This window comes from Bombina bombina, chromosome 2 (assembly GCF_027579735.1).
Source record: "Bombina bombina isolate aBomBom1 chromosome 2, aBomBom1.pri, whole genome shotgun sequence".
NCBI classification, from domain to species: domain Eukaryota; kingdom Metazoa; phylum Chordata; class Amphibia; order Anura; family Bombinatoridae; genus Bombina; species Bombina bombina.
This window is the reverse complement of record NC_069500.1, coordinates 819,969,242-819,994,500: the sequence shown is the minus strand read 5'-3', so window position 1 is coordinate 819,994,500 and position 25,259 is coordinate 819,969,242. Positions and strand designations below refer to the sequence as shown.

The window sequence follows — 25,259 nt, the reverse complement described above, 5'->3', positions numbered from 1 at the left end:
AGGCTCACTCTTGCCATCTGTCAGTGATCTATATCCCAGGTGTAGAGAACTGGGAGGCAGATTTTCTAAGTCAGACTTTTCATCTGGGGGAGTGGGAACTCCATCCGGAGGTGTTTGCTCAGCTGGTTCGGCTATGGGGCACACCAGAGTTGGATCTGATGGCGTCTCGTCAGAACGCCAAACTTCCTCGTTACGGCTCCAGGTCAAGGGATCCTCAGGCTGTACTAATAGATGCTCTAGCAGTACCCTGGTTGTTTAACCTGGCTTGTGTTTCCACCTTTCCCTCTCCTTCCACGTCTGTTTGCCAGAATCAAACAGGAGAGAGCATTGGTGATTTTGATAGCGCCTGCATGGCCACGCAGGAATTGGTATGCAGACCTGGTGGACATGTCATCCCTTCTCTGCCATTGAGACAGGACCTTCTGATTCAAATCTAATTTCTCTGCAACTGACTGCTTGGAGATTGAACGCTTGATTCTATCAAAGCGGGGTTTCTCTGAGTCAGTCATAAATACCTTGATTCCGTCTCGAAAGCCTGTTACCAGGAAAATTTATCATAAGATATGGCGTAAATATCTTTTTTGGTGCGAATCCAAAGGCTTCTCCTGGAGTAAAATCAGGATTCCTAGGATTTTGTCTTTTCTCCAAGAGGGATTGGAGAAAGGATTATTAGCTAGTTCCCTAAAGGGACAGATATCTGCTCTGTCTATTTTGTTGCACAAGCATCTGGCAGATGTTCCAGACGTTCAGGCTTTTTGTCAGGCTTTAGTTAGAATTAAGCCTGTGTTTAAACCTATTGCTCCGCCATGGAGTCTAAATTTAGTTCTTAGAGTTCTTCAGGGGGTTCTGTTTGAACCCATGCATTCCATAGATATTAAGCTTTTATCTTGGAAAGTTTTGTTCCTAGTTGTTATCTCTTCAGCTTGAAGAGTTTCTGAACTTATCTGCATTACAATGTGACTCTCCTTATCTTGTGTTCCAGGCTGATAAGGTGGTTTTGCGTACCAAGCCTGGGTTCCTACCTAAGGTTGTTACTAACAGGAATATCAATCAAGAAATTGTTGTTCCTTCTCTGTGTCCTAATCCTTCTTGAAAGAAGGAACGTCTGTTGCACAACTTGGACGTGGTTTGTGCTTTGAAATTTTATTTGCAGGCAACCAAAGATTTTCGTCAAACATCTTCTTTGTTGTCTATTCTGGAAAGCGTAGGGGTCAAAAGGCTACGGCGACTTATCTTTCCTTTTGGCTGAAAAGCATCATCCGTTTGGCTTATGAGACTGCTGGACAGCAGCCTCCTGAAAGGATTACAGCTAATTCTACTAGAGAGGTAGCTTCCGCATGGGCTTTTAAAAATGATGCTTCTGTTGAACAGATTTGTAAGGCTGCGACTTGGTCGTCGCTTCATACCTTTTCAATATTTTATAAATTTGATTCTTTTGCTTCTTCGGAGGCTATTTTTGGGGGAGGGGTTTTGCAAGCAGTGGTGCCTTCCGTTTAGGTTCCTGTCTTGTCCCTCTCTTCATCCGTGTCCTAAAGCTTTGGTATTGGTATCCCACAAGTTAGGATGAATCCGTGGACTCGGTACATCATGCAAAAGAAAACAAAATGTATGCTTACCTGAGTTAAGGGGGGAGCTATATAGACAGCTCTGCTGTGGTGCTCTCTTTGCTACTTCCTGTCAGGAAGGACAATATCCCACAAGTTAGGATGAATCCGTGGACTCGGTACATCGCAAAAGAAAGAAATTTATCAGGTAAGCATAAATTTTGTTTTTTCCCTGGGTTGTTTGGTATGTTTCTGCCCACGAGGGGCGGGGCTTAGTGTTCGCACACTTAGCCGCATAGTTTCTAAACTCGACTGAGTTCCGGTTGGCAGCGTCTCCTCACGGCTCCTAAACCCGCTTGTTGTAATATCTTACAAGCGATCTTAGGGGCGCCGTCCTAGAGGAGTTAAGATTGGTCACGTGGAGGCAGGTAGGAGCGCTGCGGCAGGGTGACTGCTTTATTTTTCTGGAATATCTGTGTGATTTTTATAAGGCTCACGTGCAGGGAGTGTGGGATATAAATAAACAGCTTTCTCTCTGCCTATTTATATATCGGGCTTTAATTCAGAAGGTTGTTTTTTTTCTTAAAGACACAGTACACCAATTTTTTTTTATTATTAGTTCATCGGACTGATTTTTACAATAAATTATCAGTGTTTGACCAAGCTTGCCTTTGCTTATGTTATCATGGACGACATTGAAAAAAGTACATGTCCTATGTGTTTATATGCCATTGTGGAACCCCCTGTTACGCTTTGTCCCTCATATATTGAAAGGGCTTTACAGTGTAAAGAACAAATTTTCTTTAATCCAGGCGTCTTATCAGCTAGCAAAGTCCCATACCGACATTGTTCTGTCCTTTCTAAGGAGTCATGGGTGGAAGGTGAATCTCGAGAAAAGTTCACTAGTTCCACAGACAAGGGTTCCCTTCCTGGGAACTCTAATCGACTCTGTCCATGAAGATCTTTTTGACGGAAGTCAGAAAGTTAAAAATTCTGAATACATGCCGATCCCTTCAGTCCAATCCTCGGCCGTCAGTGGCTCAGTGCATGGAGGTAATTGGCTTAATGGTGGCAGCAATGGACATCATTCAGTTTGCACGTTTTCATCTCAGACTTCTACATCTGAACATGCTCAGACAGTGGAATGGAGATTATGCAAATTTGTCTCCTCAAATAGCTCTAGATCAGGAGACAAGGGACTCTCTTCTGTGGTGGTAGTCGCTGGATCATCTGTCCCAGGGGACATGCTTCCACAGACCCTCATGGGAGATAGTGACAACGGATGCCAGTCTGATAGGATGGGGAGCAGTCTGGAATTCCTTGAAAGTTCAAGGTGTATGGACTCGATCGGAGTCTCTACTTCCCATCAACATTCTGGAGTTGAGAGCAATATTCAATGCGCTTCTGGCTTGGCCTCAGTTGGCTTTGACCAAATTTATCAGATTCCAGTCGGACAACATCACGACTGTAGCCTACATCAATCAGGGAGGAACAAGGAGTTCCTTAGCGATGACAGAAGTAACCAGGATAATTCAGTGGGCGGAGACTCACTCTTGTTATCTGTCAGCAATCCACATCCCAGGAGTGGACAATTGGGAGGCAGATTTTTTGAGCAGACAGACGTTTCATCCGGGGGAATGGGAACTCCATCCGGAAGTATTTGCCAGCCTGATTCTCAGATGGGGCAGGCCGGAGCTGGATCTCATGGCGTCTCGTCAGAATGACAAGCACCCAAGATACGGATCCAGGTCCAGGGATCCTCAGGCCCAACTGATAGATGCCCTGGCAGTGCCTTGGTCGTTCAACCTAGCTTATGTGTTCCCCCCATTTGCTCTCCTTCCACGGGTGATTGCTCAAGTCAAACAGGAGAGGGCTTCGGCGTGGCCTCGCAGGACTTGGTATGCCGATCTGGTGGACATGTCATCTCTGCCACCGTGGAAGCTTCCATTGAGACAGGACCTTCTTATTTAGGGTCCCTTCCATCATCTGAATCTAATTTCTCTACAGCTGACTGCTTGGAGATTGAACGCTTGATTTTATCTAAGCGAGGGTTCTCTGATTCGGTCATTGATACCTTGATTCAGGCTTGTAAGCCTGTTACTAGAAAGATTTACCATAAGATATGGCGTAAATATCTTTATTGGTGCGAATCCAAGGGCTACTCATGGAGTAGGGTTAGGATTCCCAGGATTTTGTCTTTTCTCCAAGAAGGATTGGATAAATGGTTGTCAGCAAGTTCCTTAAAGGGACAGATTTCTGCTTTGTCTGTTTTGCTTCACAAGCGTCTGGCAGATGTTCCAGATGTTCAATCCTTTTGTCAGGCTCTGACTAGAATCAGGCCTGTGTTTAGACCAATTGCTCCTCCTTGGAGTTTGAATTTAGTTCTTAATATTCTTCAAGGGGTTCCGTTTGAACCTATGCATTCCTTAGATATTAAGTTGTTATCTTGGAAAGTTTTATTTTTAGTTGCTATTTCTTCTGCTCGCAGAGTTTCTGAGCTTTCAGCATTACAATGTGATTCTCCTTATCTTATTTTCCATGCAGATAAGGTAGTGTTGCGTACCAAACTTGTTTTTCTTCCTAAGGTTGTTTCAAATAAAAATATTAATAAGGAAATTGTTGTTCCTTCCTTGTGTCTTAATCCTTCTTCTAAGAAAGAGCGACTATTACATAATTTGGAGAGGCAACTAAGGAGTTTCGTCAATTTTCTTCCCTGTTCGTTTGTTTTTCTTGGAAGCGTAGGGGTCAGAAAGCTACGGCTACCTCTTTCTTTTTTGCTAAAGAGTATCATTCGTTTTGCATATGAGACTGCTGGACAGCAGCCTCCTGAACGTATTACGGCCCATTCCACTAGGGCTGTGGCTTCCTCATGGGCATTTAAACATGATGCTTCTGTGGAACAGATTTGCATAGCTGCGACTTGGTCTTCTCTTTACACTTTTTCAAAATTTTACAAATTTGATACCTTTGCCACATCTGAGGCTGTTTTTGGGTGGAAAGTTCTTCGAGCAGTGGTGCCTTCCGTTTAGGTTCTCCCTGTCTTGTGCCTCCCGTTTCATCCGTGTCCTATAGCTTTGGTATTATATCCCACAAGTAAGGATGAAATCCGTAGACTCATCGTATCTTTTACGATACGATGAGTCCAGGGCCCTCCCTGTTATGAGACAGGTCTTTATTTTTGTTAAACTTCAGTCACCTCTGCTCCTTAGCTTTTCCTTTCTCTTCCTAACTTCTGTCGAATGACTGGGTTGGGAGGGAAGGGAGAAGCTATTTATGCAGCTCTGCTGTGTAGCTCTTTGCCGCCTTCTGCTGACCAGGAGGCGATATCCCACAAGTAAGGATGAAATCCGTGGACTCATCGTATCGTAAAAGAAACAAATTTATCAGGTAAGAATACATTTCCCTTTTTCCTCAAAATAAGGCAGTGTTGTGTACGGTGTCTGGGTTTCCACCGAAACTATTTTCCGTGGGAAACAATAGTGAAATTATTGTTCATTCTCTCTGCCCTAAAACAAAGTCTTAAAAGGAAAGACTTTTACATAATTGTGATGTCGTCAGGGCCTCAATGTTTTATTTACAAGCTACTAAGGATTTTCACCAGCTTATTTTGTATTCAGGTAAATGGAGGGGTCAGAAGGCAACTTCCGTTACCTTATCGTTTTGGTTGAGAAGTTTAATTCATATGGCTTATTTGGAGACGGGTCAGCAACCTCCTATCCGAATTACTGCTCATTCGACTTGATCAGTTTCAACTTCGTAAGCTTTTAAAAATGAGACTTCTGTAGAACAGATTTGCAGGGCTGTTATTTGGTCATCTTTACATACTTTCACCAAATTTTGTGATTTTTGCCTTGGCTGATGCAGCCTTTGACTGAAAACTTCTTCAGGCGGTGGTTCCGGTTTAATGATGGCCTGCCTTTTCTCCAACATAGGTGTGTCCGGTCCACGGCGTCATCCTTACTTGTGGGATATTCTCTTCCCCAACAGGAAATGGCAAAGAGCCCAGCAAAGCTGGTCACATGATCCCTCCTAGGCTCCGCCTTCCCCAGTCATTCTCTTTGCCGTTGTACAGGCAACATCTCCACGGAGATGGCTTAGAGTTTTTTGGTGTTTAACTGTAGTTTTTATTCTTCAATCAAGAGTTTATTTTAAAATAGTGCTGGTATGTACTATTTACTCTGAAACAGAAAAGTGATGAAGATTTCTGTTTGTAAGAGGAAAATGATTTTAGCAACCGTTACTAAAATCGATGGCTGTTTCCACACAGGACTGTTGAGAGGAATTAACTTCAGTTGGGGGAAACAGTGAGCAGACTTTTGCTGCTTGAGGTATGACACATTTCTAACAAGACTATGTAATGCTGGAAGCTGTCATTTTCCCTATGGGATCCGGTAAGCCATTTTTATTACATAAGAATAAAGGGCTTCACAAGGGCTTTTAAGACTGGTAGACATTTTCTGGGCTAAAACGATTGATATATAAGCATTTTTAATACTTCATAGCTTTGAGGAATTATTTTATTCTTGGGAATTATGTAAAATAACCGGCAGGCACTGTATTGGACACCTTGTTCTCTAGGGGCTTTCCCTAATCATAGGCAGAGCCTCATTTTCGCGCCTCTATTGCGCAGTTGTTTTTGAGAAGCATGACATGCAGATGCATGTGTGAGGAGCTCTGATACATAGAAAAGGCTTTCTGAAGGCGTCATTTGGTATCGTATTCCCCTTTGGGCTTGGTTGGGTCTCAGCAAAGCAGATACCAGGGACTGTATAGGGGTTAAACATAAAAACGGCTCCGGTTCCGTTATTTTAAGAGTTAAAGCTTTCAAATTTGGTGTGCAATACTTTTAAGGCTTTAAGACACTGTGGTGAAATTTTGGTGAATTTTGAACAATTCCTTCATACTTTTTCACATTTGCAGTAATAAAGTGTGTTCAGTTTAAAATTTAAAGTGACAGTAACGGTTTTATTTTAAAACGTTTTTTGTACTTTGTTATCAAGTTTATGCCTGTTTAACATGTCTGAACTACCAGATAGACTGTGTTCTGTATGTGGGGAAGCCAAGGTTCCTTCTCATTTAAATAGATGTGATTTATGTGACACAAAATTTAGAGAAAATGATGCCCAAGATGATTCCTCAAGCGAGGGGAGTAAGCATGGTACTGCATCATCCCCTCCTTCGTCTACGCCAGTCTTGCCCACACAGGAGGCCCCTAGTACATCTAGTGCGCCAATACTCCTTACTATGCAACAATTAACGGCTGTAATGGATAATTCTATCAAAAACATTTTAGCCAAAATGCCGACTTATCAGCGAAAGCGCGACTGCTCTGTTTTAGAAAATACGGAAGAGCATGAGGACGCTGATGATATTGGTTCTGAAGTGCCCCTACACCAGTCTGAGGGGGCCAGGGAGGTTTTGTCTGAGGGAGAAATTTCAGATTCAGGGAAAATTTCTCAACAAGCTGAACCTGATGTGATTACATTCAAATTTAAATTGGAACATCTCCGCGCTCTGCTTAAGGAGGTGTTATCTACTCTGGATGATTGTGAGAATTTGGTCATTCCAGAGAAATTATGTAAGATGGACAAGTTCCTAGAGGTCCCGGGGCCCCCCGAAGCTTTTCCTATACCCAAGCGGGTGGCGGATATTGTAAACAAAGAATGGGAAAGGCCCGGCATACCTTTCGTCCCTCCCCCTATATTTAAGAAATTGTTTCCTATGGTCGACCCCAGAAAGGACTTATGGCAGACAGTCCCCAAGGTCGAGGGGGCGGTTTCTACTCTAAACAAACGCACCACTATACCCATAGAAGATAGTTGTGCTTTCAAAGATCCTATGGATAAAAAATTAGAGGGTTTGCTTAAAAAGATGTTTGTTCAGCAAGGTTACCTTCTACAACCAATTTCATGCATTGTTCCTGTCACTACAGCAGCGTGTTTCTGGTTCGATGAACTAGAAAAGGCGCTCAATAAAGATTCTTCTTATGAGGAGATTTTGGACAGAATTCATGCTCTCAAATTGGCTAACTCTTTCACCTTAGACGCCACTTTGCAATTGGCTAGATTAGCGGCGAAAAATTCTGGGTTTGCTATTGTGGCGCGCAGAGCGCTTTGGCTAAAATCTTGGTCAGCGGATGCGTCTTCCAAGAACAAATTGCTTAACATTCCTTTCAAGGGGAAAACGCTGTTTGGCCCTGACTTGAAAGAGATTATTTCTGATATCACTGGGGGTAAGGGCCACGCCCTTCCTCAGGATAGGTCTTTCAAGGCTAAAAATAAACCAAATTTTCGTCCCTTTCGCAGAAACGGACCAGCCCCAAGTGCTACATCCTCTAAGCAAGAGGGTAATACTTCTCAAGCCAAGCCAGCCTGGAGGCCAATGCAAGGCTGGAACAAAGGTAAGCAGGCCAAGAAACCTGCCACTGCTACCAAGACAGCATGAGATGTTGGCCCCCGATCCGGGACCGGATCTGGTGGGGGGCAGACTCTCTCTCTTCGCTCAGGCTTGGGCAAGAGATGTTCTGGATCCTTGGGCGCTGGAAATAGTCTCCCAAGGTTATCTTCTGGAATTCAAGGGGCTTCCCCCAAGGGGGAGGTTCCACAGGTCTCAATTGTCTTCAGACCACATAAAAAAACAGGCATTCTTACATTGTGTAGAAGACCTGTTAAAAATGGGAGTGATTCATCCTGTTCCATTAGGAGAACAAGGGATGGGGTTCTACTCCAATCTGTTCATAGTTCCCAAAAAAGAGGGAACATTCAGACCAATCTTAGATCTCAAGATCCTAAACAAGTTTCTCAAGGTTCCATCGTTCAAAATGGAAACCATTCGAACAATTCTTCCTTCCATCCAGGAAGGTCAATTCATGACCACGGTGGATTTAAAGGATGCGTATCTACATATTCCTATCCACAAGGAACATCATCGGTTCCTAAGGTTCGCCTTTCTGGACAAGCATTACCAGTTTGTGGCACTTCCGTTCGGATTAGCCACTGCTCCAAGAATTTTCACAAAGGTACTGGGGTCCCTTCTAGCGGTGCTAAGACCAAGGGGCATTGCAGTAGTACCTTACTTGGACGACATTCTGATTCAAGCGTCGTCCCTTCCACAAGCAAAGGCTCACACGGACATCGTCCTGGCCTTTCTCAGATCTCACGGGTGGAAAGTGAACGTAGAAAAAAGTTCTCTATCTCCGTCAACAAGAGTTCCCTTCTTGGGAACAATAATAGACTCCTTAGAAATGAGGATTTTTCTGACAGAGGCCAGAAAATCAAAACTTCTAAACTCTTGTCAAGTACTTCATTCTGTTCCTCTTCCTTCCATAGCGCAGTGCATGGAAGTAATAGGTTTGATGGTCGCGGCAATGGACATAGTTCCTTTTGCGCGAATTCATCTGAGACCATTACAACTGTGCATGCTCAGTCAGTGGAATGGGGATTATACAGATTTGTCTCCGACGATACAAGTAGATCAGAGGACCAGAGATTCACTCCGTTGGTGGCTGTCCCTGGACAACCTGTCACAGGGGATGAGCTTCCGCAGACCAGAGTGGGTCATTGTCACGACCGACGCCAGTCTGGTGGGCTGGGGCGCGGTCTGGGGACTCCTGAAAGCTCAGGGTCTTTGGTCTCGGGAAGAATCTCTTCTCCCGATAAATATTCTGGAACTAAGAGCGATATTCAATGCTCTCAAGGCTTGGCCTCAGCTAGCAAAGGCCAAATTCATACGGTTTCAATCGGACAACATGACTGTTGCGTACATCAACCATCAGGGGGGAACAAGGAGTTCCCTGGCGATGGAAGAAGTGACCAGAATCATTCAATGGGCGGAGACTCACTCCTGCCACTTGTCTGCAATCCACATCCCAGGAGTGGAAAATTGGGAAACGGATTTTCTGAGTCGTCAGTCATTTCATCCGGGGGAGTGGGAACTCCATCCGGAAATCTTTGCCCAAATTACTCAGTTGTGGGGCATTCCAGACATGGATCTGATGGCCTCTCGTCAGAACTTCAAGGTTCCTTGCTACGGGTCCAGATCCAGGGATCCCAAGGCGACTCTAGTAGATGCACTAGTAGCACCTTGGACCTTCAAACTAGCATATGTGTTCCCACCGTTTCCTCTCATTCCCAGGCTGGTAGCCAGGATCAATCAGGAGAGGGCATCGGTGATCTTGATAGCTCCTGCGTGGCCACGCAGGACTTGGTATGCAGACCTGGTGAATATGTCATCGGCTCCACCATGGAAGCTACCTTTGAGACGGGACCTTCTTGTTCAAGGTCCGTTCGAACATCCGAATCTGGTCTCACTCCAACTGACTGCTTGGAGATTGAACGCTTGATTTTATCAAAGCGAGGGTTCTCAGATTCTGTCATTGATACTCTTGTTCAGGCCAGAAAGCCTGTAACTAGAAAAATCTACCATAAAATATGGAAAAGATATATCTGTTGGTGTGAATCTAAAGGATTCCCTTGGGACAAGATAAAAATTCCTAAGATTCTATCCTTTCTTCAAGAAGGTTTGGAGAAAGGATTATCTGCAAGTTCTTTGAAGGGACAGATTTCTGCTTTGTCTGTGTTACTTCACAAAAAGCTGGCAGCTGTGCCAGATGTTCAAGCTTTTGTTCAGGCTCTGGTTAGAATCAAGCCTGTTTACAAACCTTTGACTCCTCCTTGGAGTCTCAATTTAGTTCTTTCAGTTCTTCAGGGGGTTCCGTTTGAACCCTTACATTCCGTTGATATTAAGTTATTATCTTGGAAAGTTTTGTTTTTGGTTGCAATCTCTTCTGCTAGAAGAGTTTCAGAGTTATCTGCTCTGCAGTGTTCTCCTCCTTATCTGGTGTTCCATGCAGATAAGGTGGTTTTGCGTACTAAACCTGGTTTTCTTCCGAAAGTTGTTTCTAACAAAAACATTAACCAGGAGATAGTCGTGCCTTCTTTGTGTCCGAATCCAGTTTCAAAGAAGGAACGTTTGTTGCACAATTTGGATGTAGTTCGTGCTCTAAAATTCTATTTAGATGCTACAAAGGATTTTAGACAAACATCTTCCTTGTTTGTTGTTTATTCTGGTAAAAGGAGAGGTCAAAAAGCAACTTCTACCTCTCTCTCTTTTTGGCTTAAAAGCATCATCAGATTGACTTACGAGACTGCCGGACGGCAGCCTCCTGAAAGAATCACAGCTCATTCCACTAGGGCCGTGGCTTCCACATGGGCCTTCAAGAACGAGGCTTCTGTTGATCAGATATGTAAGGCAGCGACTTGGTCTTCACTGCACACTTTTACTAAATTTTACAAATTTGATACTTTTGCTTCTTCTGAGGCTATTTTTGGGAGAAAGGTTTTGCAAGCCGTGGTGCCTTCCATCTAGGTGACCTGATTTGCTCCCTCCCTTCATCCGTGTCCTAAAGCTTTGGTATTGGTTCCCACAAGTAAGGATGACGCCGTGGACCGGACACACCTATGTTGGAGAAAACAGAATTTATGTTTACCTGATAAATTACTTTCTCCAACGGTGTGTCCGGTCCACGGCCCGCCCTGGTTTTTTAATCAGGTCTGATAATTTATTTTCTTTAACTACAGTCACCACGGTATCATATGATTTCTCCTATGCAAATATTCCTCCTTTACGTCGGTCGAATGACTGGGGAAGGCGGAGCCTAGGAGGGATCATGTGACCAGCTTTGCTGGGCTCTTTGCCATTTCCTGTTGGGGAAGAGAATATCCCACAAGTAAGGATGACGCCGTGGACCGGACACACCGTTGGAGAAAGTAATTTATCAGGTAAACATAAATTCTGTTTTTTTTTCCTTTCTAATCCTACCCATATTCTCGTGGACTTCACAACTTGGGTATTCCCAAAAGTAAGGATTGTGGACTCTCACTACCATTAGAAAGAAAACAATTTATTTTTACCTGATTAATTTATTTCTTGTTAGTGAGAGTCCACAAACCCGCCCATTTAACTTTTTTTTTTTTTTTTTTTTTGTGGCGACAGTCCCGTTTTGCATCTCCTAATTTCTTTTTTACTACTTCCTTTCCTCTGCTATATAAAATACTGGGAAGAATGGGGAAGTAGGAGGGATGTTGAAACTCTGGTGTAGGGTGCCTTTGTCGCCTTCTGGTGACCAGGTGATGTAATTCCCAAAAATTAGGATAGTGGACTCTCACTAGCAAGAAAGAAATTTAATTTATCAGCTAAGAATAAATGTTGTTGTTTTTTTTTTTTTGTTTGTTTGTTTATATTCTTTATACGTTCAGGCTAGAAGTATTATATTCTAGGCTTTAACTCATTTGTTCTTTTTTTTCTTGCAGATGTTGCGGGAGCGGATCTCCCCCACTAATCCAGAGACGATTACCAGTTTACCAATCAGTATCCCCTTGAGTACAGTTCAACCCAACAAGTTGCCAGTCAGTATCCCACTGGCCAGTGTTGTGCTGCCCAGTCGTGTGGAGAAGGTGGTGAGTGAGGGTGACTTAAAAATTTGCTTAGTGAAAAACATTCCATTAACTAGATAAACCTGTACAGCTGGATGCTTCTTTTTTGGATGATCTTGTATAGTAAACCCTTCATTTATGACATCCAGAAAAGAATAGTTTTTACTATTCACTCTACTAGCCAAGTTAACAATTAGGGAAAATAATATGGTTTGCTACTAATTTGACTGTATCGTTAGTAATTGACAGCCCTGAAATTAAATATCCATTTGAATTCATTTTTTAAATTTATTTTTAGAGAAATAGCCCAAGTCCTGGGTGCCACAGCAGAGACGGTTCTGTAACGGAGAATGCAATTGGTGCTTATTCTAACAGCTTCAACTATGGTGCGGTTTCAAAACCATTGGCTACCTCAAGTAAGGGACTTTTGTTTGCTGAAAAAATACAAAAATATTGTTGACTGTTAAAAATAGAACAGGTGCCTTGTGTAACAAATAAATTAATAACTGAGTAAAGTGAGCTGCATAGTCAGAAAGTTGTGCTTTTCTTGTGTTTGTTTAATGATAGCAGCCTAAGCCAAGGAGGCTTAAAGTTACACATAAGCATCATATTCAAGCAGTACGGAAAAGGATGTTTTTATTCTTATGTATATATTTAGTTTTTATTCACTCCAGAGGCGACTTAAAGGGACAGTCAAGTCCAAAAAAACCTCATGTTTCAAATAGGGCATATAATTTTAAACAACTCGCCAATTTACTTTTATCACCAATTTAGCTTTGTGCTCTTGGTATTCTTAGTTGAAAGCTAAACCTTGGAAGGCTCATATGATAATTTCTAAGTCCTTAAAGGCCACCTCTTATCACATGCTTTTTTATTTGCTTTTCACAACAGGGGAGAGCTAGTTCATGTAAACCATATAGATAACATTGTGAGCACGCCCGTGGATTGTGGCAGACACTGCACTAATTGGCTAAAATGAAAGTCAATAGATAATAAATAAAATGTCATGTGATCAGGGGGCTGTCAGAAGATGCTTAGATACAAGGTAATCACAGAGGTAAAACGTGTATTAATATAACAGTGTTGGTTATGCAAAACTGGGGAATAAAGGGATTATCTCTTTTTAAACAACAAAAATTCTGGTGTTGACTGTCCCTTTAAAGGGATATAAAACCCAATTTCTCCAACATTGGTGTGTCCGGTCCATGGCGTCATCCTTACTTGTGGGATATTCTCTTCCCCAACAGGAAATGGCAAAGAGTCCCAGCAAAGCTGGTCACATGATCCCTCCTAGGCTCCGCCCACCCCAGTCATTCTCTTTGCCGTTGCACAGGCAACATCTCCACGGAGATGGTTAAGAGTTTTTTGGTGTTTAAATGTAGTTTTTATTCTTCTATCAAGTGTTTGTTATTTTAAAATAGTGCTGGTATGTACTATTTACTCTGAAACAGAAAAGGATGAAGATTTCTGTTTGTAAGAGGAAGATGATTTTAGCAGACAGTAACTAAAATCGATTGCTGTTTCCACACAGGACTGTTGAGATGAAGTAACTTCAGTTGGGGGAAACAGTTAGCAGACCTTTCTGCTTAAGGTATGACTAGCCATATTTCTAACAAGACCATGTAATGCTGGAAGGCTGTCATTTCCCCTCATGGGGACCGGTAAGCCATTTTCTTAGTCAAATATAAAAGAATAAAGGGCTTAAAAAAGGGCTTAAAAACTGGTAGACATTTTTATGGGCTAAAACGATTGCTTTATTGGGGCATATTATGCAGATTGTAGCTTATAATTGGCATTATAATCTTGGGGAACGTTTAAAAAACGGCAGGCACTGTGTTGGACACCTTTTTTAGTCTGGGGGCCTTTCTAGTTATAGACTCAGCCTCATTTTCGCGCCATTACTGCACAGTTGTTTTTGGAGAGCAAGGCATGCAGATGCATGTGTGAGGATCTAAGAATCACTAAAAAAGCTTCTAGAAGGCGTCATTTGGTATCGTATTCCCCTCTGGGCTTGGTTGGGTCTCAGCAAAGCATATAGCTGGGACTGTATAGGGGTTAAATTTGAAAACGGCTCCGGTTCCGTTAATTTAAGGGTTAAAGCTGTGCAATACTTTTAATGCTTTAAGACACTGTGGTGAAATTTTGGTGAATTTTGAACAATTCCTTCATACTTTTTCACATATTCAGTAATAAAGTGTTTTCAGTTTGAAATTTAAAGTGACAGTAACGGTTTTATTTTAAAACGTTTTTTGTGCTTTGTTGACAAGTTTAAGCCTGTTTAACATGTCTGTACCATCAGATAAGCTATGTTCTATATGTATGAAAGCCAATGTGTCTCCCCATTTAAATTTATGTGATAATTGTGCCATAGTGTCCAAACAAAGTAAGGACAGTAATGCCACAGATAATGATATTGCCCCAGATGATTCCTCAAATGAGGGGAGTAAACATAGACAGGCATTCTTACATTGTGTAGAAGACCTGTTAAAGATGGGAGTGATACATCCAGTTCCAGTAAGAGAACAAGGAATGGGATTTTATTCCAATCTGTTCATAGTTCCCAAAAAAGAGGGAACATTCAGACCAATTTTGGATCTAAAGATCCTAAACAAATTTCTCAGGGTACCATCGTTCAAAATGGAAACTATTTGAACGATCCTACCTACTATCCAGGAAAATCAATTTATGACTACCGTGGATTTAAAGGATGCATACCTACATATTCCTATCCACAAGGAACATCATCAGTTCCTAAGGTTCGCTTTTCTGGACAAGCATTACCAGTTTGTGGCACTTCCATTCGGATTAGCCACTGCTCCAAGGATTTTCACAAAGGTACTAGGGTCCCTTCTAGCGGTTCTAAGACCAAGGGGCATTGCAGTAGTACCTTACTTGGACGACATCCTGATTCAAGCGTCGTCCCTGTCAAAAGCAAAGGCTCATACGGACATCGTCCTAGCCTTTCTCAGATCTCACGGATGGAAGGTGAACAAAGAAAAAAGTTCTCTGTCCCCGTCAACAAGAGTTCCCTTCTTGGGAACAATAATAGATTCCTTAGAAATGAGGATTTTTCTGACAGAGGTCAGAAAATCAAAACTTCTAAGCTCTTGTCAAGTACTTCATTCTGTTCCTCGTCCTTCCATAGCGCAGTGCATGGAAGTAATAGGATTGATGGTTGCAACAATGGACATAGTTCCTTTTGCACGAATTCATCTAAGACCATTACAACTGTGCATGCTCAGACAGTGGAATGGGGATTATACAGACTTGTCTCAGACGATTCAAGTAGATCAAAAGACCAGAGATTCACTCCGTTGGTGGCTGACCCTGGACAATCTGTCACAGGGAATGAGCTTCCGCAGACCAGAGTGGGTCATTGTCACGACCGACGCCAGCCTAGTGGGCTGGGGCGCGGTCTGGGAATCCCTGAAAGCTCAGGGTCTATGGTCTCAGGAAGAGTCTCTTCTCCCGATAAACATTCTGGAACTGAGAGCGATATTCAATGCTCTCAGAGCTTGGCCTCAACTAGCAAAGGCCGAATTCATAAGGTTTCAGTCAGACAACATGACGACCGTTGCATATATCAATCATCAGGGGGGAACAAGGAGTTCCCTGGCGATGAAAGAAGTGACCAAGATAATTCAATGGGCGGAGGATCACTCCTGCCACTTGTCTGCGATCCACATCCCAGGAGTGGAAAATTGGGAAGCGGATTTTCTGAGTTGTCAGACATTCCATCCGGGGGAGTGGGAACTCCATCTGGAAATCTTTGCCCAAATAACTCAATTATGGGGCATTCCAGACATGGATCTGATGGCGTCTCGTCAGAACTTCAAGGTTCCTTGCTACGGGTCCAGATCCAGGGATCCCAAGGCGACTCTAGTAGATGCACTAGTAGCACCTTGGACCTTCAACCTAGCTTATGTATTCCCACCGTTTCCTCTCATCCCCAGGCTGGTAGCCAGGATCAATCAGGAGAGGGCCTCGGTGATCTTGATAGCTCCTGCGTGGCCACGCAGGACTTGGTATGCAGACCTGGTGAATATGTCATCGGCTCCACCATGGAAGCTACCTTTGAGACAGGACCTTCTTGTTCAGGGTCCATTCGAACATCCAAATCTGGTTTCCCTCCAACTGACGGCTTGGAGATTGAACGCTTGATTTTATCAAAGCGTGGGTTTTCAGATTCTGTAATAGATACTCTGATTCAGGCTAGAAAGCCTGTAACTAGAAAAATTTACCATAAAATATGGAAAAAATATATCTGTTGGTGTGAATCTAAAGGATTCCCATGGAACAAGATAAGAATTCCTAAGATTCTATCCTTTCTACAAGAAGGTTTGGAGAAAGGATTATCTGCAAGTTCTCTAAAGGGACAGATCTCTGCTTTATCTGTTTTACTTCACAAAAGACTGGCAGCCGTGCCAGATGTTCAAGCATTTGTTCAGGCTCTGGTTAGGATCAAGCCTGTTTACAGACCTTTGACTCCTCCCTGGAGTCTAAATCTAGTTCTTTCAGTTCTTCAAGGGGTTCCGTTTGAACCCTTACATTCCATAGATATTAAGTTACTATCTTGGAAAGTTTTGTTTTTGGTTGCAATTTCTTCTGCTAGAAGAGTTTCAGAGTTATCTGCTCTGCATTGTTCTCCGCCCTATCTGGTGTTCCATGCAGATAAGGTGGTTTTGCGTACTAAGCCTGGTTTTCTTCCGAAAGTTGTTTCCAACAAAAATATTAACCAGGAGATAGTTTTACCTTCTTTGTGTCCGAATCCAGTTTCAAAGAAGGAACGTTTGTTACACAATTTGGACGTAGTCCGTGCTCTAAAATTCTATTTAGAGGCTACTAAAGATTTCAGACAAACATCTTCCTTGTTTGTTGTTTATTCTGGTAAAAGGAGAGGTCAAAAAGCGACTTCTACCTCTCTTTCCTTTCGGCTTAAAAGCATTATCCGATTGGCTTATGAGACTGCCGGACGGCAGCCTCCTGAAAGAATCACAGCTCACTCCACTAGGGCTGTGGCTTCCACATGGGCCTTCAAGAACGAGGCTTCTGTTGACCAGATATGTAAGGCAGCGACTTGGTCTTCACTGCACACTTTTGCCAAATTTTACAAATTTGATACTTTTGCTTCTTCGGAGGCTATTTTTGGGAGAAAGGTTTTGCAAGCCGTGGTGCCTTCCATTTAGGTGACCTGATTTGCTCCCTCCCTTCATCCGTGTCCTAAAGCTTTGGTATTGGTTCCCACAAGTAAGGATGACGCCGTGGACCGGACACACCAATGTTGGAGAAAACAGAATTTATGCTTACCTGATAAATTACTTTCTCCAACGGTGTGTCCGGTCCACGGCCCGCCCTGGTTTTTTAATCAGGTCTGATGAATTATTTTCTCTAACTACAGTCACCACGGTATCATATGGTTTCTCCTATATATATTTCCTCCTGTCCGTCGGTCGAATGACTGGGGTGGGCGGAGCCTAGGAGGGATCATGTGACCAGCTTTGCTGGGACTCTTTGCCATTTCCTGTTGGGGAAGAGAATATCCCACAAGTAAGGATGACGCCGTGGACCGGACACACCGTTGGAGAAAGTAATTTATCAGGTAAGCATAAATTCTGTTTTCTCTTGTAAGCTGTATCGAGTCCACGGATTCATCCTTACTTGTGGGATATTCTTCCCTACAGGAAGTGGCAAAGAGAGCACCCACAGCAGAGTTGTCTATATAGCTCCTCCCTTAGCTCCACCCCCCAGTCATTCTCTTTGCCTACTCTAAGTACTAGGAAGGGCAGAGCGTGGTGTCAAAAATTTTAGTTTTTTATTTCTCAAGCAAAAGTTTATTTTAAATGGTACCGGTGTGTACTATTTACTCTCTGGCAGAAAAGGGATGAAGATTTCTGCAAGGAGCATGATGATTTTAGCATTTTGTAACTAAGATCCACTGCTGTTCTCACAAGGGCTGAAGAGTACAGGAAAACTTCAGTTGGGGGAACGGTTTGCATGCTAAGCTGCATATGAGGTATGTTCATTCTATATTTTTCTAGACAGACTGTGTTTATTTTAGAAAAGGCTGGCAATATTCCCATGAGGGAAGGGGGTTCATTAGTTACTGGTGACACTGTTAGGAAGAAAAGAAAAAAAACATTTTTGTTCAGTAAATGATGCAATTATAACGTTTTTTTGAAGGGACTAAAGGGGTCATTGTGGCTTGTTTTTGGGTTTTTTAACCCACATGGTTAATTAAGAGACACTCTGGTGTTTTTCTGATAGGCCTCAAAACATTGAGTGAGGTGGGAAGGGCCTATTTTCGCTCCTCAGTTGCGCAGTTTCTTTTCCTCAGAGACATCTAACTGCTTCTCCAGAGGTTCCTGCTGTGTTTAAGGGCTGTAAAAGAGTTTTTTTTGCCCACAAATCGTTCCGAAGGGCAGGTAGGAGCCACAGCAGAACTGTGGCAAGGTGCTGAAAGTCCTTTTTACCGGTTTTGACGTTTTTTTCAATCCGGTTTTGCCATTAAGGGGTTAATTGTTTATTTGCATAGCTGTGCAAAGTTACTAAGGCTTTATGATGCTACTGTAAAATTTTCGTTAAGTTTACTGCTTTTTTTACACTGTTTTGCAGAATTTGTACAGCTTTTTTTCTCTTAAAGGCACAGTACCGTTTTAATTCTAAGTGTTATTTACTTTGATTACAGTGTTTTCCAAGCTTGCTTGTTACATTACTAGCCTGTTTAACATGTCTGACACCAAGGAAAATCCTTGTTCAATATGTTTGGAAGCCATTGTGGAACCCCCTCTTAGAATGTGTCACAATTGTACTGATATGTCTGTCTATAAACTATAAAGAACATATATTAGCACTTAAAAATAGAGCTATAGATGATTCTCAGTCAGAAGTAAATGAGGGTTCGCCATCTAGCTCTCCCCAAGTGTCACAACCAGTAACGCCCGCACAAGTGACGCCAAGTACCTCTAGTGCGTCAAATTCTTTTACTTTACAAGACATGGCCACAGTTATGAATACAACCCTCACAGAGGTTTTATCTAAACTGCCTGGTTTACAAGGAAAGCGAGACAGCTCTGGGTTTAGGAAAAATGCTGAGCCATCTGACGTTTTAGTAGCCATATCTGATATGCCCTCACAATGCTCTGAAGTAGGGGTGAGGGATTTGTTATCTGAGGGAGAAATTTCTGATTCAGGAAAGATGCTTCCTCAGACAGATTCTGATATGACGGCCTTTAAATTTAAGCTTGAACACCTCCGCTTATTGCTCAGGGAGGTATTAGCGACTCTAGATGATTGTGACCCTATATTGGTTCCAGAGAAATTGTGTAAAATGGATAAATACTTAGAGGTTCCTGTTTACACTGATGATTTTCCAGTCCCTAAGCGGATTGTGAATATTATTACTAAGGAGTGGGATAGACCAGGTATTCCGTTCACTCCCCCTCCTGTTTTTAAGAAAGTTTCCCATATCTGACACCATGCAGGACTCATGGCAGACAGTTCCTAAGGTGGAGGGAGCTATTTCTACTCTGTCTAAGCGTACAACTATATCTAGCAAAGACAGTTGTGCTTTCAAAGATCCTATGGATAAAAATTAGAGGGTCTCCTGAAGAAAATTTTTGTTCATCAGGGTTTCTTTCATGTAATTAGCAAGAGTCCATGAGCTAGTGACGTATGGGATATACATTCCTACCAGGAGGGGCAAAGTTTCCCAAACCTTAAAATGCCTATAAATACACCCCTCACCACACCCACAAATCAGTTTTTACAAACTTTGCCTCCAAGGGAGGTGGTGAAGTAAGTTTGTGCTAGATTCTACGTTGATATGCGCTCCGCAGCAAGTTGGAGCCCGGTTTTCCTCTCAGCGTGCAGTGAATGTCAGAGGGATGTGAAGAGAGTATTGCCTATTGAATGCAGTGATCTCCTTCTACGGGGTCTATTTCATAAGGTTCTCTGTTATCGGTCGTAGAGATTCATCTCTTACCTCCCTTTTCAGATCGACGATATACTCTTATATTTACCATTTCCTCTACTGATTCTCGTTTCAGTACTGGTTTGGCTTTCTACAAACATGTAGATGAGTGTCCTGGGGTAAGTAAATCTTATTTTCTGTGACACTCTAAGCTATGGTTGGGCACTTTATTTATAAAGTTCTAAATATATGTATTCAAACATTTATTTGCCTTGACTCAGAATGTTCAACTTTCCTTATTTCCAGACAGTCAGTTTCATATTTGGGATTATGCATTGAATTATCATATTTTTCTTACCTCAAAAATTTGACTTTTTTCCCTGTGGGCTGTTAGGCTCGCGGGGGCTGAAAATGCTTCATTTTATTGCGTCATTCTTGGCGCGGACTTTTTTGGCGCAAAAATTCTTTTCCGTTTCCGGCGTCATACGTGTCGCCGGAAGTTGCGTCATTTTTTGACGTTATTTTGCGTCAAAGATGTCGGCGTTCCGGATGTGGCGTCATTTTTGGCGCCAAAAGCATTTAGGCGCCAAATAATGTGGGCGTCTTTTTTGGCGCTAAAAAAATATGGGCGTCATTTTTGTCTCCACATTATTTAAGTCTCATTATTTATTGCTTCTGGTTGCTAGAAGCTTGTTCACTGGCATTTTTTTCCCATTCCTGAAACTGTCATTTAAGGAATTTGATCAATTTTGCTTTATATGTTGTTTTTTTCTTTTACATATTGCAAGATGTTCCACGTTGCAACTGAGTCAGAAGATACTACAGGAAAATCACTGCACAGTGCTGGAGCTACCAAGCTAAGTCTGCTATAAACTTTTGGTATCTGTTTTCTCCAGCTGTTATTTGTATTGCATGTCATGTCAAACTTATTAATGCAGATAAAATTTCCTTTGGTACTGTTACATTACCTGTTGCTGTCCGTCAACATCTAATTTTCAGAGTGTTCCTGATAACATAAGAGATTTTATTTTTTAAATCCATTAAGAAGGCTATGTCTGTTATTTCTCCTTCTAGTATACATAAAAGTCTTTTAAAACTTCTCTTTTTTTCAGATGAATTTTTAAATGAACATCATCATTCTGATACTGATAATGGTTCTTCTGGTTCAGAGGTTTCTGTCTCAGAGGTTGATGCTGATAAATCTTTGTATTTGTTCAAGATGGAATTTATTCGTTCTTTACTTAAAGAAGTGTTATTTGCATTAGAAATAGAGGATTCTGGTCCTCTTGATACTAAATGTAAACGTTTAAATAAGGTTTTTAAATCTCCTGTAGTTATTCCAGAAGTGTTTTATCTCCCTGATGCTATTTCTGAAGTAATTTCCAGGGAATGGAATAATTTGGGTAATTTATTTACTCCTTCTAGACGTTTAAGCAAATTATATCCTGTGCCATCTGACAGATTAGAGTTTTTTGGGACAAAAATCCCTAAGGTTATGGGGCTGTCTCTACTCCTGCTAATGTACTACTATTCCTATGGCAGATAGTACTTCATTTAAGGATCCTTTAGATAGGAAAATTGAATCCTTTCTAAGAAAAGCTTACTTCTGTTCAGGTAATCTTCTTAGACCTGCTATATTTTTAGCGGATGTTGCTGCAGCTTCAACTTTTTGGTTAGAAGCTTTAGCGCAACAAGTAACAGATCATAATTTTATAGCATTATTATTATTCTATAACATGCTAATAATTTTATTGGTGATACCATCTTTTGATATCATTAGAGTTGATGTCAGGTATATGTCTCTAGCTATTTTAGCTAGAAAAGCTTTATGGATTAAACTTGGAATGCTGACATGTCTTCTAAGTCAACTTTGCTTTCCCTTTCTTTCCAGGGTAAATAATCATTTCGTTCCTTTCCTCACAACAAGGAACAAAAGCCTGATCCTTCATCCTCAGGAGCGGTATCAGTTTGGAATCTATTTCCAGTTTGGAATATATCCAAGCCTTATAGAAACCTATAGCCAGCTCCTAAGTATCTATGAAGGTGCGGCCCTTATTCCAGCTCAGCTGGTATGGGGCAGATTACGTTTTCTTCAAAGAAATTTGGATCAATTCCGTTCTTAATCTCTGGTTTCAGAAACATTGTTTCAGAAAGGTACAGAATTGGCTTCAAGTTAAGGCCTCCTGCTAAGAGATTCTTTTCTCCAACATAGGTGTGTCCGGTCCACGGCGTCATCCTTACTTGTGGGATATTCTCTTCCCCAACAGGAAATGGCAAAGAGCCCAGCAAAGCTGGTCACATGATCCCTCCTAGGCTCCGCCTACCCCAGTCATTCTCTTTGCCGTTGTACAGGCAACATCTCCACGGAGATGGCTTAGAGTTTTTTAGTGTTTAACTGTAGTTTTTATTATTCAATCAAGAGTTTGTTATTTTGAAATAGTGCTGGTATGTACTATTTACTCAGAAACAGAAAAGAGATGAAGATTTCTGTTTGTATGAGGAAAATGATTTTAGCAACCGTCACTAAAATCCATGGCTGTTCCACACAGGACTGTTGAGAGCAATTAACTTCAGTTGGGGGAACAGTGTGCAGTCTCTTGCTGCTTGAGGTATGACACATTCTAACAAGACGATGTAATGCTGGAAGCTGTCATTTTCCCTATGGGATCCGGTAAGCCATGTTTATTACGATTGTAAATAAGGGCTTCACATGGGCTTATTAAGACTGTAGACTTTTTCTGGGCTAAATCGATTCATTATTAACACATATTTAGCCTTGAGGAATCATTTTATTTGGGTATTTTGATATAATAATATCGGCAGGCACTGTTTTAGACACCTTATTCTTTAGGGGCTTTCCCAAAGCATAGGCAGAGTCTCATTTTCGCGCCGGTGTTGCGCACTTGTTTTTGAGAGGCATGGCATGCAGTCGCATGTGAGAGGAGCTCTGATACTTAGAAAAGACTTTCTGAAGGCGTCATTTGGTATCGTATTCCCCTTTGGGCTTGGTTGGGTCTCAGCAAAGCAGATACCAGGGACTGTAAAGGGGTTAAAGTTAAAAGTTCCAAATTTGGTGTGCAATACTTTTAAGGCTTTAAGACACTGTGGTGAAAATTTGGTGAATTTTGAACAATTCCTTCATGTTTTTTCGCAATTGCAGTAATAAAGTGTGTTCAGTTTAAAATTTAAAGTGACAGTAACGGTTTTATTTTAAAACGTTTTTTGTACTTTGTTATCAAGTTTATGCCTGTTTAACATGTCTGAACTACCAGATAGACTGTGTTCTGAATGTGGGGAAGCCAGAATTCCTATTCATTTAAATAAATGTGATTTATGTGACAATGACAATGATGCCCAAGATGATTCCTCAAGTGAGGGGAGTAAGCATGGTACTGCATCATTCCCTCCTTCGTCTACACGAGTCTTGCCCACTCAGGAGGCCCCTAGTACATCTAGCGCGCCAATACTCCTTACTATGCAACAATTAACGGCTGTAATGGACAATTCTGTCAAAAACATTTTAGCCAAAATGAACACTTATCAGCGTAAGCGCGACTGCTCTGTTTTAGATACTGAAGAGCATGACGACGCTAATAATAATGTTTCTGAAGGGCCCCTAACCCAGTCTGATGGGGCCAGGGAGGTTTTGTCTGAGGGAGAAATTACTGATTCAGGGAACATTTCTCAACAAGCTGAACCTGATGTGATTACATTTAAATTTAAGTTGGAACATCTCCGCATTCTGCTTAAGGAGGTATTATCCACTCTGGATGATTGTGACAAGTTGGTCATCCCAGAGAAACTATGTAAAATGGACAAGTTCCTAGAGGTGCCGGGGCTCCCAGAAGCTTTTCCTATACCCAAGCGGGTGGCGGACATTGTTAATAAAGAATGGGAAAGGCCCGGTATTCCTTTCGTCCCTCCCCCCATATTTAAAAAATTGTTTCCTATGGTCGACCCCAGAAAGGACTTATGGCAGACAGTCCCCAAGGTCGAGGGAGCGGTTTCCACTTTAAACAAACGCACCACTATACCCATAGAGGATAGTTGTGCTTTCAAAGATCCTATGGATAAAAAATTAGAAGGTTTGCTTAAAAAGATGTTTGTTCAGCAGGGTTACCTTCTACAACCAATTTCATGCGTTGTCCCTGTCGCTACAGCCGCATGTTTCTGGTTCGATGAGCTGATAAAGGCGGTCGATAGTGATTCTCCTCCTTATGAGGAGATTATGGACAGAATCAATGCTCTCAAATTGGCTAATTCTTTTACCCTAGACGCCACTTTGCAATTGGCTAGATTAGCGGCTAAGAATTCTGGGTTTGCTATTGTGGCGCGCAGAGCGCTTTGGTTGAAATCTTGGTCGGCTGATGCGTCTTCCAAGAACAAGCTACTTAACATTCCTTTCAAGGGGAAAACGCTGTTTGGCCCTGACTTGAAAGAGATTATCTCTGATATCACTGGGGGTAAGGGCCACGCCCTTCCTCAGGATCGGCCTTTCAAGACAAAAAATAAACCTAATTTTCGTCCCTTTCGTAGAAACGGACCAGCCCAAAGTGCTACGTCCTCTAAGCAAGAGGGTAATACTTCTCAAGCCAAGCCAGCTTGGAGACCAATACAAGGCTGGAACAAGGGAAAACAGGCCAAGAAACCTGCCACTGCTACCAAGACAGCATGAAATGTTGGCCCCCGATCCGGGACCGGATCTGGTGGGGGGCAGACTCTCTCTCTTCGCTCAGGCTTGGGCAAGAGATGTTCTGGATCCTTGGGCACTAGAAATAGTCTCCCAAGGTTATCTTCTGGAATTCAAGGGGCTTCCCCCAAGGGGGAGGTTCCACAGGTCTCAGTTGTCTTCAGACCACATAAAAAGACAGGCATTCTTACATTGTGTAGAAGACCTGTTAAAAATGGGAGTGATTCATCCTGTTCCATTAAGAGAACAAGGGATGGGGTTCTACTCCAATCTGTTCATAGTTCCCAAAAAAGAGGGAACGTTCAGACCAATCTTAGATCTCAAGATCTTAAACAAGTTTCTCAAGGTTCCATCGTTCAAGATGGAAACCATTCGAACTATTCTTCCTTCCATCCAGGAAGGTCAATTCATGACCACGGTGGATTTAAAGGATGCGTATCTACATATTCCTATCCACAAGGAACATCATCGGTTCCTAAGGTTCGCATTCCTGGACAAGCATTACCAGTTCGTGGCGCTTCCTTTCGGATTAGCCACTGCTCCAAGGATTTTCACAAAGGTACTAGGGTCCCTTCTAGCTGTGCTAAGACCAAGGGGCATTGCTGTAGTACCTTACTTGGACGACATTCTAATTCAGGGAGAAAGGTTTTGCAAGCCGTGGTGCCTTCCATTTAGGTGACCTG

General features: G+C 42.2%; 1 protein-coding gene across 1 annotated transcript in view; it reads left to right on the top strand.

Annotated features, from left to right (window-relative positions):
• DOT1L (DOT1 like histone lysine methyltransferase) overlaps window positions 1-25,259 on the top strand; it is a 742,223-nt gene that overhangs the window by 573,712 nt on the left and 143,252 nt on the right. The window contains exons 18-19 of the mRNA XM_053700101.1: window positions 11,855-12,001; window positions 12,276-12,393. Of these exons, the coding sequence (XP_053556076.1) occupies window positions 11,855-12,001; window positions 12,276-12,393 (265 nt within the window). The remainder of the gene's footprint in view (window positions 1-11,854; window positions 12,002-12,275; window positions 12,394-25,259) is intronic.